The sequence below is a fragment of the Pan paniscus genome, chromosome 3 (assembly GCF_029289425.2).
Source record: "Pan paniscus chromosome 3, NHGRI_mPanPan1-v2.0_pri, whole genome shotgun sequence".
NCBI lineage: Eukaryota > Metazoa > Chordata > Mammalia > Primates > Hominidae > Pan > Pan paniscus.
Window position 1 is genome coordinate 154,681,552 of NC_073252.2, and position 20,246 is coordinate 154,701,797.

At 34.2% G+C, this 20,246-nt stretch overlaps 1 protein-coding gene across 2 annotated transcripts in view; it reads right to left on the reverse strand.

Annotated features, from left to right (window-relative positions):
* The window catches only part of PDGFC (platelet derived growth factor C), a 211,165-nt gene that overhangs the window by 29,242 nt on the left and 161,677 nt on the right, over positions 1-20,246 (reverse strand). For both annotated transcript variants that reach the window (XM_034959316.3, XM_003822558.6), the window contains exon 3: positions 19,928-20,108. In XM_034959316.3, the coding sequence (XP_034815207.1) occupies positions 19,928-20,108 (181 nt within the window). The remainder of the gene's footprint in view (positions 1-19,927; positions 20,109-20,246) is intronic.

The window sequence follows — 20,246 nt, forward strand, 5'->3', positions numbered from 1 at the left end:
AGGAACTTGGATGTTTTTTATTACTCCACATGATCTGAATCTTTTTTCCTGCCTGGCTTTTGCATTTTACATCCTACATTGGCATCAATTTCACATCTTGAAGGTGCCAATGATTCCTCAGGCAAACCACCAGGGATTTTTCCTAGGATGAACATTCATATGGAGCTTAGGGCTGCGGTTCTCTGGCTTTGGGCTTCAGGAATTTGGTTTACCACAATACAATGCAAAGCCTGGCATTTTCCCAGCCAGTACTACTTAATGACCTTGTGCTGCTTGCTGTCACAGGAACATTTGTCTCTGCCACCAGAACACCAAGGAAAGATGCATCTATCATCCATTCATTCACTTAAAATTTTAAGAGTGCTTACTATGTCCTAGGTACCCCACTATAAAGTGAAAATACAAAGGTTAAGACAGGCTCTGATCTCAAGACATGTGGATGAATTGCCATCATTCCTGTAAATGAGTACAATTATTATTGTTGATATCCAGCTTATCGTGTATTTATTACTAACGTGGAAACTCAGAAATGATTATGTTGAGTCTGACATGCTTTAAAATATCCAAGCTCAGAGAACCTCAAAAGTAAATTTTCTTTTAATCAAGCCTATAGTAACAACAGCTTTAGGACAGTTAAACAAAAAAAAAAAAAAACAGAGGAAATAATGTAAAGAATGTACTAAAATGACCTAATAAAGAAGAATTATTTAAGATAAAGCTTGAATTTCAAAGAACTGATTCACACATTAACTGGGGGAATATGTGCTAAATACAAAGCAGTGCAAACACAGATTTTACACATTTAAATTTTAAAACAAAATTATATGTATTTATTTTGTTTCCTACATGTTAACTATTTAGCTTTAATTATTTAGCATCCCACGTACCACACTGAAATTTCCCTAAGAGTAATAAAAGACATTAGTTGTGGTAACCTTACAAAGATGCATTACAAAGACAAATCTTAAAACATATTAAAAACTTGTCTTCACTGAGTAATACATATGAGTGTGGTAACAGCAATGTTAACACCTTGCCTAGGATTGGCCTGAAAACCTAATCTCCATTTGGCCATGAACTTTCAAATATATTTCGGGAAAGCCTGGAAACTTTGATATATCTAATGAAATCCTCCCGTTTATTATTGAAAGAGATCAACAGGGATATTTAAAAAGCAATTTCACCATGGTTAACATCTGTAAAAAATTTCTGTCAATCCCAAGGTCCAAGGAAAAGGCCTAGGATCTTTGTATGCTTAAAACAAATGTGACCAGTGAACTGAAATCCTTAATGTTTTAAATTCAAAAGTAGCACACTGAATCTGGTGGGTGAGTGGTTAGGAAAGTGATTAAATAAATACTAATATCTATATAATATACAATTTGGATAAAAGTGTAAAAAATACAGGTTCCACTGGAGGTACAATCCAAATATATGAAGGAAAAGACAACTGTCAATATAATTTATTCATAATATGAATTAAACAAGCAGTGTATTGGTGGGACACTTGAGCCAATTTGGAATTGAGTTAGAATGTAAAAGTCACATTCCACAAAAAATCACAGAGCACATTTTTAAAAACAAAAACAAACGTGTCAAGATCAGAAAACAGAAAAGCAGGGAAACAGGTGTGCATACATGAGCAGATAAATATTTTGAAACTCCAGCATCTCACAAGCAAAATGTTTCAATTGAATGACAAGTTATTTCTACCAAAAATACACTATCTTCAGGCCGAAATGCCATTAATACACAAAGCAAATACCACTAAAGGCCAATTCCACGTAGTGTGCATAGTTCAGGAAGTCTACAGACCTATCTAAACAATGAATAACTGTGGTTTCCAAAACCTTTAATCTGCATTTCCAATTATAATGCAGAGAACAAATTTCACACACCTGCATTTTATAAGCACTACAATGAGACAGCCATCCATAAGTCATCACTCTTGCCTCTTCTTTTGTTTCCCTGAAAACTTAAAGATTTCCAGAGGGTATGAAAGAAACCCTCACCTTCACCTCCGCGTATTGCCATTGGCACCAAACAGTTACAGGGGACAGATGGACTCTGGAGTGTTGAATCAGAAACTACTAATTGAACCTGAAATTCCTGTACTAGAGATTGAAGAGTTCTTCAAATAAGGGGGAAGCAAACTCAACCACAGGGCATAATTTCAACAAGCTGTCTATTTTAATATCATAGAATACAAGTAGACATTCAATAAATAGTTCCTATCTTCATTAAACAGTAAAATTCTGAAAAGCTATCATCAAGCACAAATTCTTAAAAGGAGTCAGATGTTGATAGAAGACTTTAAAATCTAGATTTTCTAAAATCCATTTTAGATGTAGCAGGTTATAATGGAAACTATTTTTAATATCAATTTTGGGGACTATAAGAATTAATCTTTACATATTTTAGTGTTATTATACAATCTTTTCCCAGAAAGGGACGTAAAATGACCAAAGAGCATACTCTTTCATGTACAAATGATACATCTTTTACAATCTAAGACTTTTCAAACTCACGTTGTGACATGTTTAGTGGAGTTGTGAAATCAATTTAGTGCATTGTGACCAGCATTCTTGAGAAAAAAAAACAATTTCATATAGTAAGGTTAAGTACTATTTTATAATACATATGAATTATGTGCATATATATATATATAAAACACTTTAAAATGTTACATGTGTGTGTATACATGATCACACTTTAAAATTTGTCCTTATAGTGGGGTCTTGGGCAAAAAAATTTTTTAAATACCAATCAGGGGGGCAGTGGCCTGGAATCAGAACATGTCAATAAACCTGACCTTAAAATAAAGGTAACACATACTTGTTGACTACTACATGCTGAACACTGAGCTAAGCATTTCATAGTAATCCTCATGATAATATATGGCAGAAATTTTTGTCATTCACATTTTTGGATTAAAAAAAAAAACTGCCCAGGTTTATATAGGTAGATTCATGGTGGGATGGGAATTCAAGCCAAATGTGAAGCACTCAAGGTTATAAGAACACAACACCCTTGCAGTGAGATTCAGTAAAGGATCTTGGTTAAGGTCAGTAACTGAGGAGCTACTAATACCTTAGTAGCATCCAAGGTCTTAGAAGAGTAAGTACTACAGTTAACATGGATGATATAATTTGTATCATAAAACATTGTCCCATTCCAGCACCTTTGACTGCGCACTATGTGTGGATTATGGCAGCTTGTAAGGAAAATAAACCTGAGATAACTTTAAACCGTGTTTCTTCAGCTTGATCTTTTCATAGCCCTGGGGTTGCTGACACACTGGGAAAGCTGAAGCAGCTTAGCTGCTTACAGCTTACACATTCAACCATCTTTCTCCTTAAATCAGGACATGCTCTATATTGGAAGAGCATGGTATATATTAGAAAATAGAATGTGTGATTTTAACTAAGGAGTTGTTTTAACTTACAGAAGAATTTAAAAACAAAAAAGTTTGCCCCTTTCCTAAAGAAGCATTAGAGTAGGGAAATCTGGACAAAATTTTGAAATATTAGCTTTCAAAGTAACACAAACCAAGAAGTAGCTTAAGATAGGGAAGCATTTAAGAAGAGAAAGAAAAATAAGAATGAAAGAGAAGAAGGAAGAAAAAAAAGAAGGGAGGGAGGAAGGAAGACAGGAAGAAAAGGAAACTCTGCTTTTCCTTTACTTTGGTGAGTAATATTTTTACAAGACCTTTTGCTTTTTATTAATAAGATAAAAATATCCATTTATATATCTTCATCTGGAATTCTATTAAAGGGTATCATTCTAGTAGAACACTCACTCCTTCAAACTCAAAGAAGCCTGCAACTACATAGAAAAATAGCTTGAAAACTAGTGAAGCTAATTATAGAAAAAAATCATGGAAGACAACAAAAATATATTAAATGTCAACATTTTGTCAAGCATATCACTAGCTACTTGGATATATATATACCAAGACACGTTACCAATCACCTCTCTATTGACCGCATACATTTAATTTACGATTTTCCAATGACATATCATGCAGTATCAAGATGGAAACAGAACAAAGGACAAAGGACAGCAGCTATTGCCATCGCTGACCTGGTTTAACCACTTCTCCTATGCATGTGAAGCATACTGACTGTTGACACTGACAACTCACTGAATACTACCGCTTACTGGCATCCTTTCTGTTTCCACCAGTTAAATCTTACACTTACCAAGAGACACTTGTATTTGTTCCCAAAAGTATTTATATCACTAGCACCTGTTGTTTTAATTACTAAGTTATTCAAATATTATGTAACCCAATTAAATATGAGTTATTGCTTCTTTGAAAATTTAGACGAATGCCTTGGAAGGACTCCATATAAAATGAGTTACTATAAAAAACTGCTGTTAAGTCAGGTATGAGAGAGATAACTGTGAAATACAGGAAGGAAAGCCTCATAAAATCATGGAGGATTTCTGCACTTAGATTGCTTTAAAAGGTATCTTTAAGTTTTCAATTTAACTCAAAGAAAACCAAACTGAAAGTCATAATTGAGGCATTGTGGCTATAATTTTTGGAAGAAATACAACACAACTCCAGTTGGCAAATCCCTGTTTAAAAAAAAAGTACAGACCCTAAATGATGAGTGGTAAAATTAAAATTAAATGTTTACCAATATGTACATAATTTTTATGATTCTCCACCTGAACTACTCAAGTTAACTAATGGTCCAGCTACAAACCCCAAATATGTTCATGAGCAGACTTCCAGTGAATTCTAAAATTAAGAAATACTTTGAAAATATCATGTGTTAATGTGGACTGCTTTGAAAACAGTTTAACTTTTACATATTGTATAGTTAAATTTAATATGTAAAACTACCATATAAGATACCTGTTGGAACCAAATTACATAAATTTTGCATGGGAGAGATTTAGCTGCACTACAGTCATCAATCTTTTCTAGAAAAATGAAGGGCTTTTAAAGCAATCAGTTCTGAATCTTGACATCAGTTTAAAGCTGTAGATTATATCTTGAGCTCTTAGTATCCTAAAACTTCATTAATCTCTGTCGTGGAGGCAGCAGAGCCTCATTCATGGATTTATTTATAGTGACTATTTATGTTTCACACGTTTACTCTGAATCCCACATCAAGAGGAGTGATTTGTGGTATTATTTTTGACTTTGTAATCTTTAATCTATGATAGATGTTGTGCTCCAAGCTGCAATGATGGTTCTGCACCACACTGCAGAGTTTTAGATGAAGATTATAAAATCACCTACTTCAGAAAAAAAGTTTTCCTCCTTACCCAAGTTAATATTCTAAAGCCATTTAGTGATACAAAATTATACCCTCCTTCTTGATATTCTTGATTGAGCCATTTTTAAAACTATGCACTAATCAAACATTTTTTAACTTATAAATGAAATCTTTTTATATAATACTTTTATTTAGTATCCCCATAGTGTTTTATATTTTTATTTGTTCATAATTTCCTATTGAGTTTGGTGAATTGTACCAAGTATCAATGTCTGTTTCCAGGTTGTGGTATACTATTATACATTCATGCAAGGTGTTATCCTTGGGGAAAATTAGGCGGACAGTATACAGGACCACTTTGTATTTCTTTTTTTTTTTTTAACAAAAAAAAATTTACAATTATCTCAAAATAAAACTTAAGTAAGTTCTTTTCAAGCAATATTGGTTGGGAGGCATTGTGCTGTAGTTGAAATTATGGATTTCACTATAATTTTTCCCATTTATTTTCTCTGAACCTCAGCCAAGCTGTATTCTCTGAGTGTACTTCCTCTTAGGCAAAATGGTGATGATTTAGCATAGAGTTACTGAAAAGACTAAATGAGATGACTTACAGCAGGAACCCAATATAATAGTAAGTATTCAAGAAATGATGCATACTATCATTATTACTATGGATAGGCTGTTGGTTTTTTTAATCAACTTAATATAAACTTATAGAAAACTACATATAACTCTAAGTCAAATGAATGCTTACTATAAGCAAAGTCACAATTTGCTACAACCTTGCAAGACAAAGAAGAAAGTATTAAAAGAAAAATGCCAGGTGTGGTGGCTCACGCCTGTAATCCCAGCACTTTGAGAGGCCGAGCAGAGCTGATCACAAGGTGAAGAGATTGAGACCATCTTGGCTAACACGGTGAAACCCCATCTCTACTAAAAATACGAAAAGATTAGCTAGGAGTGGTGGCGGCTGCCTGTAGTCCCAGCTACTTGGGAGGCTGAGGCAGGAGAATGGCATGACCCTGGGAGGCGGAGCTTACAGTGAGCAGAGATCGCGCCACTGCACTCCAGCCTGTGCGACAGAGCGACACTCAGTCTAAAAAAAAAAAAGAAAAAAAAAGAGAAAAACTTCAGACAATTAAATTTAACAGAGCTTAATTGAGCAAAAAAATACTTGTGAATTAAGGAGCACGCTCACCCCTCGCCCACATCCCACTTCAACCAGAATAGGTTCAGAGCAACTCCAGCACTGTCAGGTGGTCTGACAGAATTTAAAGACAGAAAAAGGAAAGTGATACGCAAAAAACAGAAGTGAGGTACAGAAACAGCTGGATTGGTCACAGCTCTGCATTTGAACATGGTTTAAAGTTCCAGGGATGTCAAATCTTTTGGCTTCCCTGTCCCACACTGGAAGAAGAAGAACTTTCTTGGGCCACACATTAAATACAATAAACACCAATGATAGCTGATGAGCGAAAATAATGAAATAAAGTAAAATCACAAAAATAAAATCTCATAATGTTTTAGGAAGTTTCCGAGTTTGTGTTAGACCACATTCAAAGCCGTCCTGGGCCACATGGGGCCCGTGAGCCACGGGTTGGACAAGCTTGGAGTTGGTCACCTGCGAGCGGTTGAAGTACGGCTGCTGTGATTGGCTGAGACTGGGCTACTCCTTACAAGAGTAGATTACAGTCTGTTTACACATCCAGTTAGGTTACAGTTCATTATGTAAGAAGAAACCTTTAGACCGACATTAAAATACTTAAGGAGACCAGGTGCGGTGCCTCATGCCAGTAATTCTAGCATTTAGGGAGGCCCAGGTGGGTGGATCACTTGAGGTCAGGAATTCGAGACCAGCCCGGCCAACATGGTAAAACCCTGTCTCTACCAAAAATACAAAAAAATTAGCCAGGCATGGTGGCGGGCGCCTGTAATCCCGGCTACTTGGGAGGCTGAGGCAGGAGAATCACTTGAACACGGGAGGTGAAGGTTGCAGTGAGCCGAGATTGCAACACTGCACTCCAGCTTGGGCGACAGAGCGAGACTCCGTCACAAAAACAAAACAAAACAAAACAAAAACAAAACAAAACAACAAAAACCTTAAAGAGGCAGCTTTAGGCTAAACCTCATTTAAGAGAAGTAAAAATCAGATGCAAAGGGCATCACAACAGCAAGGTCTAAGATCACACCAAAAGCCTCTATGACCTTTCAGAGAGTTAAAATCTGCAAATTGCTCAGTGACATGAAATTATGCCATTGCTCTTAATGCCAAATAAAGACTGTAGCAAGGTAGAGGAAACAGTGAATGGCAAGTGAACCTCTTTTACGTAATTGGGAATCCTATTAGAATTCCCCTGACTTTAACACAAAACAAAACACTGTAGGCCTGGGTAGAAGTGAGAGTTCTTCATATTACTTTTATCAGTAATAGGATTAGGATACCACAAAACATCACTCATCATATTCCAAAAAGAAAGGAAAATATTGGTGTCAGAAAGCTTGAGATGGCTTCTCAAGAATCTCATCCAAAGGATGTGTCATATATTTTAATACCTCCTCACTCAGGTATTGAAAGTCAAGTTTTGGCATGCAGTGTTTCTCTGTCTCTCTAACAATTCAGTGCTTGCATATTTCTTTCTCTAAAAAAACTAATTACACTTAATGCTATTTCATTAACTTGTACCCAGCAGAAAAGTGCCCTTTTAAAATTCAACTCTATCAGAATGTTATTCCACTGGAAAAAAAGGCACTTCCTCTTTAGCAATGCTACACAAATTTAAAAACCCAATTTCAGAGGAGGTATTGGAAGCTGCCCGGGCTGATTTGGAGCCTTCTACGTTTATGTCCAATGCCTACCTCAGATTTTATGTTAGAGTCTTAGATAATTGCTACCTCAATGTCTTTCCTATTATTTTCCCATAAAACAAAATTTTTAGTATAAACTTTAGCTTTCTTAAGCAACCTGCCTTGGAAGAACCTAAGATAATTCATGTACTCCTTTAAAGCAAGAGATGACAGCCTTGATCTCTTGCCTGAATAATTACTTGTGGTGAAGAAGCACAAAGAAAGGCATCAGCCAGGTATTTCCATAATGGCTTTTATTCACACTTACACAAAACCTGACTTAACTAGAGTGGTAACATCTATGCAGACACAGGACCTTTGCCCTGGGGCCAAGACACAAAGACATCTTGGAAATTCCCCCCTCAGTTTTCTGAGGCCTTTGGTGGCCTACATGTGGTCACATTGCAAAAAGCCGAAAAAAAATTGTATTAGTCCTTAGATTTGTGTTTTCTCCTCCAAGCTTACTGTAGGAGTGCCTATGATATTTCAAATACTGTGCACAGATTGCATAATTTCAAACTAAAAATGCTCTGAGTCTTTTGCATACCAGAGTGACACATTCTGAGGTGTTTAATAGAAGACAGCCTATTCACTAGAAATACTTGCTTTCCAATTTTATTCTCCTATTTCTTAGCATAAATTTTAGCCTTACAAGGTTCTATAAGAATACAGTTCTGAAAAATTTGGCACTGACAAGATTGCTAAGATACATCATGGAACTGGGTAGTTTTGCTAATATTGATGAAATATGACTGATAAGAAAAATATTGACTGCATTCATATTTTTACTTTTTCTTAGACTCCAGGTGACATTTTTTAAAAAAAGCTTCTGTTTGGATTTGAATTTTATAGATTACTGTGTGGAGACACTACAGTTTAACCCTCAATATTTATCACCATTGTCACTACTAAAAAAAAATTGGTAAATTCTAATTAGTTCACCATTTTTTCAAAGTTACCAAAGTATCCATGACATCATAATCAACAGGAATAGCATACAGGTGTTTTAATAGGAAAACAAAAATGGTCAGAAGAGATCTGAAATTTTTGTTTCTTTCTCAATGATCTTTCTCCTATTTTCCAAACCAGTCAAGAGGCAGTCTGATTTTAAACAGAACTCTCTTCACTCTATATATGTTGAGTTTTAATCTACAAAATAGTAGTAATATTTCAATATGGGGATTAAATAATATATTTTTTAAAACCACCATAAGGCACACTTATTTTAATCTATGTTCATTCTCTTTTGCCTGACTCAAGTATTTTCAAATTGATACAATTAAGCATTTTCTTTCCAAAAGCTTAAAATATATGAGCCTTTCAAAATTAACATCTTTAGAAATATATAACACTAATCATACTTATCTTTTAGCTTTGTTCTAAGATTATCAGAGGACATAAAAATGGAAAGTTATATACAAAATCAGATTCATGTGATTTCAAAGTAATATTAAGTAAATAAAAATACAATTATATCATCTGAATTAGAGAGATATGTAAAATTTTAAAAGCTCTAGTTTTAATGTTCAAAGCATTTAAATATATTAACAGCATTACTAAAATAGGCAAATTGTTGATTATTTATGAGAATACTGATGAGAGTAGCATTTTCTCAAATGTGTGGATCATATGGTAAGTCATTTGGTGACACTTGCCACGTTATTATGAATGAAGCAGGGTTGGCATCCTAGTGGATACAACTAGATATTACATTAATGTTATAACAGAGTTCAAGACATGCTAAATAGCTCATCAATATTGAAACTGTCTACAAAAATTGTAACTGTGAGAAGATTATGACAGTGAAAGGGCTCTGATTTAATCAACCCTCATCTTGCCTTTAACTTCCAAACTGCACTTAGTCATTCCTAGACAAAGCTAACTTTGGGAGAAATTTAGTTTATAGCTTAAGTTTTAATACACCTTTCCCCAAACTCAACTGTCACTGTAAAATGAATGAAACACTATGAGGTTAGGAGGATGAGAGAAGCCTGAACTTTGTTAAGGTGTAGAAGTAAAGGATTATGAGCCATTATTCCCAAGGTCAAAATATTTGCAACTTCCCCAGTTACTCTTGCAGATAGCATCACTATTGTAGAACTTAAGATTGGTCTTTTGGATGTCCTTCCAGACGTTTGCATTTCTGATGACCAATAGCTCCACTCAGACTCTTAACAGGTCCTGTGGCCCCCACCCAGAAGCAGAGTCAGGGTAAAAGGACCGATTTCCATGCCCCTATGACTGCATCCATAGCCAGTCAGCAGCACCCATTCCCTTGCCTGCCAAACTATCCTTGAAAAACCCTAGCCTCTGAATTTTGGGGAGGCTGATTTGAGTAATAATAAAGCTCCAGCCTCCTGTTTAGCTGGCTCTATGTGCATTAAACTCTATCTCTATTGCAATTCCCCTGTCTTGATAAATCAGCTGTATCTGGGCACTTGACAAAAAGAGCCCCCTGGAAGGTTACAGTACCAACCTCTACATATGCCTTTCTTGCATATAAAAAGTAAACACAATATTAGGATAATCATGCAACGCGTCTCCTACTAGGGGTTATTTTATCTGGCATGGGAGGGAAATGGAGAGTTCTTCCTTGGAAGCCATTTATAGAGCATGGCACTTGGCACATACTATGTCCTTAATATACTTGTGCAGTGTTTTGAATATTTTATTAATCAAATATAAAGTCAATCTTTAATATGCACATCAATATATGAATTCCACTAATAAAGAAAGAATGCAAAGATGGTAATTGTGGCTCTGTTCTCTCCTGAAATTATTAATTCTAAAGGTGTCTGTAAAATGCATAATCACTTGTGAAAGGAAAATAAAAACTCAGAACCCCAATTCATTATGCTAAAAGCAAAAAATTAAGCTGAAACCTCAGTCATACAAGACACTGCTTTTCCTTTTGTTCCTAAGTAGACAGCGACAGATAAAAGGTTAAATATCTTCACAGGTAGCTAGCTACTCTATGTTCACCTTATGTTACACAAAAAGCCAAATTAGTGAGCCCGAGACAAATACATAATTGTCTATTTTCCTACCTGCCCCTTTTTTCTTGCAACATGTGGTTACTATATACTCCCTCTTTCCCCTCTAGCCCACCTTTCCCCTTTAAATACTGAAGCCCTCAAATTCATCGTTGGAGAAAGGCATGGGCCACAGACTGTTTTGATGATTCTGTGTTGTTTTCTTCTGGGTATATCGTTAACTTTGGCAACATAAACTTCTAAATTGATTGAGATCAGTCTCACATACTTTTTGGCTTACACCCTTAAGGCCAAAGAAAGTCAGAAAGGAGTCAACAGCAATAAAATTCTGAAAACTAAAAAGGAGGTGGATGTGTCATCATTGGATTGGTGGGCTTTGCAAAATTTGGCAGGGGCATAGACAAGAAGCAATTAAATATACATAAAGGAACAATAAAAGAATGACTAAAAATCTGTTAACGAAATTGCCAGATACCCCAAATCTGCTTTCCTCTTGGCAGAAGACAGTTCAGATTCGTTCTGTGGAAAACCCAAGCAGAGTTGAGGGTATGGAGAAGGTAGAGTACAAACATACACACACACATACACACACACACACACACACACACACACACATACATTTTACATACACAAAACATATATATTAGATATATACAATGCCAAATATCTCAGTGTTAATCAACTCAGCTCCTAGTTCAGAACATTGGTAACCAGTATTTATACTCTTAGAAAAGAGATGAGAGGAATCAGAGTGTTTTGAAGAAACTGACTAAGCCAGCACGCAGTACAGTAAAGACAATAGTGGGCAAGCCCATCCACAGGCACAGAATGTCCAATCAACTTTTAAGCGGCCAGCTTAAATTCTAGACTTAATCAGAATTCATTTAAGTTTGAGGGTTAATACTTAGAGCATTTTAAGTTATGCAAGGCTGCAAAAATTTTATCTCTGATGCTCCATTTTCTCAGTATATTCATGGAAGTTTTACTCTCTTCGCGAACAAGGAAGTAAATTGAGACACAGGAATCCAAAAGATCCAGCAAACAGAGGATCTAATGCAAGAAAACGTCAAAAGGAATACTCAGGATGATGGCAGAAGGAGATTGCAAGGATGACGGTTGTGCAGCCATTCTAAAGGGCAAGCAGTCCACATTGGAGCAGGCCAGATGATTGCAGCAAAGATTTCTTGAAGAAGATGAAATTATTAGAAAACCAAATGTGTCTGATTGTACTGAGAGGAGATTTACACAATCTGAGGAACAGTTTCAGGATGAATCAGTGATGAATATAAAAGCTAAACAAGCCAAAAAATAATTCTAAGGGAAACATAAAAAGAACAGAAACGGAAATGTAGTCATGGTATATAGTTCAAGGCTCAGCTGTGAAAAATGACTACAGAGCCACCATAACGTACACAATGAATTTGGATTTGATATAATCAAGATATAGTAGAGGATGGGGTGCTGGGAAATATCTGTATGTGTGGTAAAGGCAGGAGGGTGACAGAAAGTGAAAGATGGCTTCATCTTCCAGTGAGAAATCGATAGGTAATTTGTAAAAGAGTGAAGAAGTAGATATAAAAGCATGTTAAATAGAGTCGTAGAGGTAAATTCAAAAGAGTTATTTCAAAAAATTGGAAGTGCCTGCCTACAAAGGGCAGAAAAATCATTTAGGAAGGGGAAAGTGGTATGAACTGCTATTTTTGTAACAAATGTAAGAGAAATATTTGCCATTTAGAAACAGGTGCAAAATTAACTGACAAAATTAAAATTAAATGTAAAAAATGTATATAGAAAATGAAAGAATATTTCTTGACAACTGGAAATGTCTTATTTTACTAACAGTGTCTAACATTGTAGAATGAATGAATATCTATTCCAGAACTGTGCTTCAATGCTGGAACTATGTCATCTGTGAATTACCAAACAAGTTTAGTGTTGAACAGAAAAGGCAGCAGAGGACAATCTTTCATAGTTCTGTGGGTAACAGACACTGACCGTTGACAAAATTGATAATCTTTAATATAATGCTTGGAAGAGTTGGTACAATAAATACAAGTGCTAGAAACTGAAATATATCTACCTAATTTTATGGGAAAGTCCCACTCTTTTTGTAACCCTGAAAAATAAAGAGAACACATGTATTAAACATGTGTGCAGAGTTTCTAATCTATTCATATAAAATTCATTTGTTTGAATATAAAAAAATTCACCAAAATCTTGAAATAAAATTGTAAAAATAAATAAATAAACAAATAAATAAATAACTGCTAATGTTGGCAAGTTAAAAAAAAGTAATCGTATTCTGATCAAACTATAGTTTAGAGCAACTGAATCTCCAAGCATATCTGATGAAAACACAGATAATTGAGTATCACCCCAGACCAAGAAAATGAGGATCTCTGACTAATCTGGTAACAAGCATTTTTAATAAGCTCTTGAGAGATTTTTATAACACATTTGAGAAAAAATTTATACTGAATAGCTCCTGGACTTTTTGTTTGATTGCTTATTGATTTTTTTCTTTAATCTAAGGGTTATGACATCCCTCTGCTCTCCACATTCCCATCTTCCTTCTCAAAATCTTTCCAAACCACTCAACATGACACTCACATACTGCATTTTTATAGGTATTTTTTTCCTCCAAAACGAGATAAGTTATCAGAGACCAAGGGATATATTATATACATCTTTGAATTTTCTCAACAAATATCTGATCAATTAAGGGATTTAGGGTATTGAATGGGTAGGAATATTGAAGAAAAACTATTTAATTTATAATTTTAACTTGCACCATACTTATTTCTAGAAAACAACTCTTTCCATCAGGTTTAGAAGGAAAGAGTTGTGAGGCTGCCATTTTAACTCCAAGCTTTTAAATATTTGTGGCTTTAGCTATAAAATATGAATCAATCAAACCTCAAGGTTTCAATTAATCTACGATTTTATTTACAACCCTCTTATAAAATGACTTACAATAATCTGTCTGCCATTTACCATTCCTACATAGTGCTAATTGCGTTTTTCTTTCTAACTACAAATCATAGCATCTGTGAAATTTTTTCTTAGCAAGAAATTAATTGGAACAAAAGGAATCAGTAGAAATGAAACAGAGACACCATGATCGTCATATGAAAGAGAGCATTGTGCCCATGGAGAAGTGGAATTGAAAAATATATTAAGCAATTCTTAGCCAAGTAAGAGTTTAGTCTCTATTGCAATTATATAATTTCCTAGCTGCAATAAAATACTGTCATCTCAAGACTCCTTGCATAAATATACAAGTATATTGTATATTTTGATAAAAATCTAATCATTCAACAAGTGCTTCAGACTACAGTATAAATAGTACTTGAAATACCTCTTCCAGTCTCTACAAAAAAATTCTAAGCATCAAATTTTCTCTTAATTCTCGAGGTAAATACAAATCTATTTTTAAGTAAGTTTTCAAATAAATGTCGACTTATTAGAATTGGTTTAACAATAGGGGAATGCAATGCAATAAGTTATGAAAATTTAACATTTTAAAAAATCTTGAGTGCATCCCACCACTAATGATTTTCCTGTAGGATTGGTGTTATTATATTGCTCTAAGTATTTTTATTCCAGGCATGCTGCTTTTTTTCCTAGGAAAGAAAGTGAATTAATATATTTGAAGCCTTGTTTGAGAGTTGGTTGGAGTTTTTCTTAACCTGAACATAAAAGCAAATTTGGCTTTCAGTTAAGACTTTTCTTGACATGATATTAACAGTGAAATAACCTACTGGCATATGTCAGAAGGGATGAAAAAAAATATCCTCCCTCCTCTTCTCCCCCTCTCACTTCAATATTCACTGTGCTGCTTTGTTCACCATATCCTGCATAATTAATAACCACTTTGGCAATCAGTCATGCATTCCTTAATAGCACCTCAGGCATCAAGTGTCCTTCTAACCCCTCCCCACAGAAACCCTACACCCTTCCACAGGGCATGCTGGCCAGTACGCCGTCTGAACTCTGGATAAGTCATTTACAAAATCACCATTAAGAAAAACACACAGTGGGGGTTATAATGTGGCTATAATACTTATATACTATACTATATTATTAATCTTTGTATATATAATTTAATAACAAGAATAAACAAGATTCAATATCCAAACAAGTATCACTGATTATACATAGTTTTTTAAAATGTAAAATCATAGAAGTGATAGAACAAATCAGGCGGCAACTTAAAGGAAGATGAAGTTCACTGAAGTGTTGTGAGTTAAAGTACTCTTCAGTTCATCCACCCCCTGCCCAGCTTATCAGGCAAAGAAAAAGAGGGTAAATATACATTGACTCAATTTGTATGGTGGATATAACTTCTAATTCTCTTAATATAAACTGATATACTCATTAAATGGAAAAAAGCAAATAAATTATTGTAAACATTATCATTACTTTGGATAAGAAACCTTAGACTAAGAGACTGAAAAATATAATATTCAATAAAACCATTTAAGAAAAATCAGTGGTAATCATTTTTCATAATGTTAACCAAATTGGAGGGAGAATAAGAAAATCTTCAAATCTCATAGACATTAAAAAAACAACAAATAGCACTGTACTCAAGAAGAATAGTTCTAAATATAAGACTAAAATAACTTTAAAAATTCAGATTTAGATTTGTATATTTTACTTAAAAATAGGTATTGTTTAATTGAAGCAGTTTTCTGACCAAAAAATATGCAGTACTTTTTACTTTTAGAACTGAGAAATAAAACTTTTAATAAAGTCTTTTGATTCTGGAGGAAAAGTTATTATTTCAGCCTTTTTAGGTTTCTTACCATTTTAAATAATGGTGCTTATGCTACAGTACACAGAGTAAAACATATATAATCTATTATAAATTACTCCAGAATTAAACAAGAAATTTTCCTTTCTTTCTAAAAGATCTGAAATGTGTTCTGGGCTCTCACCGTGTGTGGCCTCCAAACAGAAACAAGCTTGCACTGTTTTATTTCAGTTTTGCTTCATTTCTTCCCAAACAATCTCTCACTGCTAATCTACCAGGTCTTTTTTTTTTTTCTCTTTTAGCAGAAAGGGAAAAAAATCAAAGACATTAACTCCTTAGGCACAATCATAAAAGTTGAACACTGTATGTATCATTTGGCATCAATTTGCAGAAATTTATTTTTTATTAGTTATTAATGGAGCATGACTGGAGAATAATATTTCTATAAATAATTCTCTAAAATATCATTGAAATGCCGTAATTTTAAAATTATGTAGCAATTCTAGTACTACTGTTTTAAAAAGCTATAACTAGCTATAACCTCAAGTAAATAACATATGCTAAAGTTATTTCTAAAACTAGGTTTAGTTTATAATACCAAATGAAAAAATGGAGAGAGAAATTTTAATTATGTCTTATTGTAAGGTACCTGTGAATCAAGAAAATGATATGGAAATCCTAACATTATAAAGGAAAGTACTGATATTTATAATAAATATGTAAAATCTTTAAATATTAGAACAGCGTCACTTTATTCAAATGAACAAGTCATCTCTTATTTAACTATATGCTCTGTTATTCATAAACTGAGGGAAAAAAGAGTGGGTAAATCATCTTACAAGGGAGAACATAATTTTTAATGGCAACTTGTGTGGCAAAAACTGTTTCTGAAAATTTTAACTAATGTATTAAAACTCTGCCTCTAAGACACATGGTAATCAGAACCAAGGAGTCTTAACTGTTGGCCAGAACCAGATATCCATTTATAGTCCCAAAGAAGGATACAGGGTTATCTCTCCACCTGTGAAATATAAAGAATTTTAAAATAAAATTTACCCATAATTTGTCCTAGAAAATAATGTGATTAAACTCACTTAAAATTTTTTCTGTATAGTAATGCATGCAAAATATTCATTGGGTTGATTATGAAAAGCAGATAATGTTAACTGTATATACTAATGTTTATAAAATCATTAGTATGCACTCAATTCTTTAACTTCAGTGGATGTCCCACTGATTCCCACTCCTCACTGCCTCCCCTAAAAAGAAAACCAGGGCAATTCTTTAACGAATGCAAGAATGTGTCTTTGGTAATATAGCGTAATATATTAGGACAGCAGAATATCTGGTGTCATTCCTGTGAGTCTACTGCTTTCCGGTTTATGAATTATCTCTGTTGTGTGAGAGGAACAAAGGTGACATATAATAAATAGGAAGGTAGTATAGCTCCCTGTGGGTTTTAGACAACTCTAAGATGAAATGGCTGAATTTCTATGAAATCTTAATGAGCAGCTACAATGTGAATGGCATTGCACTAGGCACTCCTGACAAACCTCAATGCAGAAAGTTAATTGTCTACTATAAACTAGTAGTTAATATTATTTTTACTATTACAAAGAAATCATTGTGGCCAGTGGAATCTAAAGTGGAATTTTGCAGAGGTAGGTTTCTAATCAATGAGACCATTGCCTCTGGGGAACAGAGTGTGCTGACATGAAGTTTATCCAGAGCAAAAAGAGAAAAATAAAAGCATCAGAGATGATCCAGGGGCTTGGAGGGACCCTTGCCCCCGAGCAAAGGCCTCAAGAACTTTTAAGTCTGCTGTCCAGGAGGCACACTTTCTTGCTTTAGGCTTTCATTAATCTGTTACACAGATAAGATTGATGGATTGCACCCTGTTAGCAAAGTGTGGGGGGTGGAGGGGGTGCATGGAGGGAGGGGTGTAATTCAGGAGTACACAATGATAATTCAAAACAGTCTGCAAGGCTTAACAGCATAACCACTTGTCAAATTCTAACTCATCAGATCTCACCCTTCTGCAGACAGTTTATTAAGAGTAGAATGAATGTGGCTGTAAGTAGAGAGATGAATGGATATATGGAACCAAGACAAAGGACAGCTGAAGAAATGGCAGGTTAATTGTCAACGTAAATTTAAACACAGAAAAAACAAAGCTTGCGAGATTGTAAAATTCATATAATTTCTCCAGAAAGCAATCTTAAAAATGAAAATCACCAACTTATACTTATTAGGCAATGTAGGACACTACCTTCATGCTCTCCTGTTTCTTCCAGTCCAAAAGCCTATTGTTTTCCTAAACACAGTTTAATTACAAGAACTCCTATGCCTTTACTCTCCACATATCTCCATTATCTACAGCCCAGTATAGGTCAATGTAGTTGCCACACAAAGCCTGGCTCAATAGAGTCCAGGAGAGTTGACAATAGCCCATTGAAGTCCATATTGACAATTTACCAATCATTGTTAAATGATTAAACAATCATTTAAAAATGTGGTCAGTTTAATTTCAATAATGGAACCAATGACATACATTTGGCCTAAAGTCTCGCAGATGTGGTGTCTGGTCTCAGTCACAGTAAATCTCTGATAATAGGTCAACCCTGGTGACAGGACTTTTCTTAGCCAAGAGGATGGATGGCACTTTCAATCAACCTTTGGGTTCTTACTTCATCACAAGTCTCATGAATCTGACAACTTTCACACATATACAGTGAATCCTCTATTAGTTAAGCTGGGTGACTACATTGCATGATCAACTCAGCATTCAAGTATTTATTGAGAGACTATTATGTGCTCAGAACTGAGCTAGCTGCTATAAATACCATACATATACTATGTCTACTATGTATATGTGTAATACATACATATAGTATGCTTTTATCATTACATATTTGATTTAATCCATATAACTCCTTAGGTTACACAACCAGATAATCTATGTAGTCACAAAATCAGAAAAAAAACCCTTCAGTAGTGATATTTATACATTAGCTTTTGTGTTTTATTCTATAGGAGGACAGCAGATTGCTATTTATACACATTTAAATTAATATAATATAGACAGAAGTTCATTTAAAATATAAATAATATCCTTAATTTAAAGTTTATTTTGTCGCATGTTTGGGATGAATAAAACCTTTGCTCTCACAAAGACCTGCTAGTATGTTTTTTACTACAATTAATATATCCCATATTTAAATATTTGAGAAATATTTCACTTTGTGCAAGTGTATCCATGGCCCTCAATGCCACCCTAGCCTAAAAAATATTAAACTCACTAAGTTCTGTGAAACAAGATACTGTAAAAGTATACTAAACAGATCCTTAGTGGCTTTAATCAAGCAAATAATCAGTATTAAACTATTGCCTATTAATAAAAACGTACATCTTTGTCTATCATTAACATTTTTCATTTATAGGTAGAATTGTTACATTTTATTAAATAAATTTAAAAATATTAAAGTATTATATTAAACTTTAAAAAGTTTTGGAAAGGAACAAAGAAAATGGAACAGAATATATACTGGCAAAAAGTATTTCAGAATGGAGTAGAGTTTGGGATATCTTAAATAATCTACATAATAAAACTGATCAAAATTCACAATTTATAACATACACAATTTATAACATTTATAACATACTTCAGAGATTTCTCCTTTAACTTCAATCACACATGATAAATGATTCTATTATTACTAAATGAATAAATTGTCATTTTCAAAATTCAGTTTGCATTGTATTGCTTCTTTTTAGCTATACCCTTAACCAATACTTAAATTTCCTTTATTTAATCAGTTGTCTAGATAATATTTCATAGACTCCTGAGCAATCAAACAGGGAAATTTCTGCTTAACAATACACATGAATATGATATAAAATGGTAAATACTGATTTCATATTTTCTAATTTGCCTAATGAATTGCTGGCTTGGCATGTAAGAGTTTTTATTTACATAAAAATGAAATCCCAGCTAGGTTCATTTTCTGATTTTTTTCTGATTCTCATGTGTAAGAGGAGAAAAATAAAAAGAAACAAAAAGCTGATCCAATTAAATAAGGGGATCTGAAAGTGGTACTTACTGGCATGACAATGTTGTAGTGGATGCAGAACCCTGGTTCAGAAGGAAAATATTCATCAGATACAAATCTTATCCTAATTTGATTTCCTTTAGAAATCTGTTTTCCTGGTACAGTACCAGAACCACACCAGCGCCCTAATATAGTTCCATCACTGGGTTCCTCAACTTCTACAAAATCATACCTGCAAAAAGACAAAGGGAAAGAGACATCATTTCATAATCTGTTATTCTGGCAATTACAAGTTTCATGTCTGTGGGTGCTATGACTCTACAGACCACAGCAGTGAGTTAATCCAAAATTTAACCGGGAACATATAATT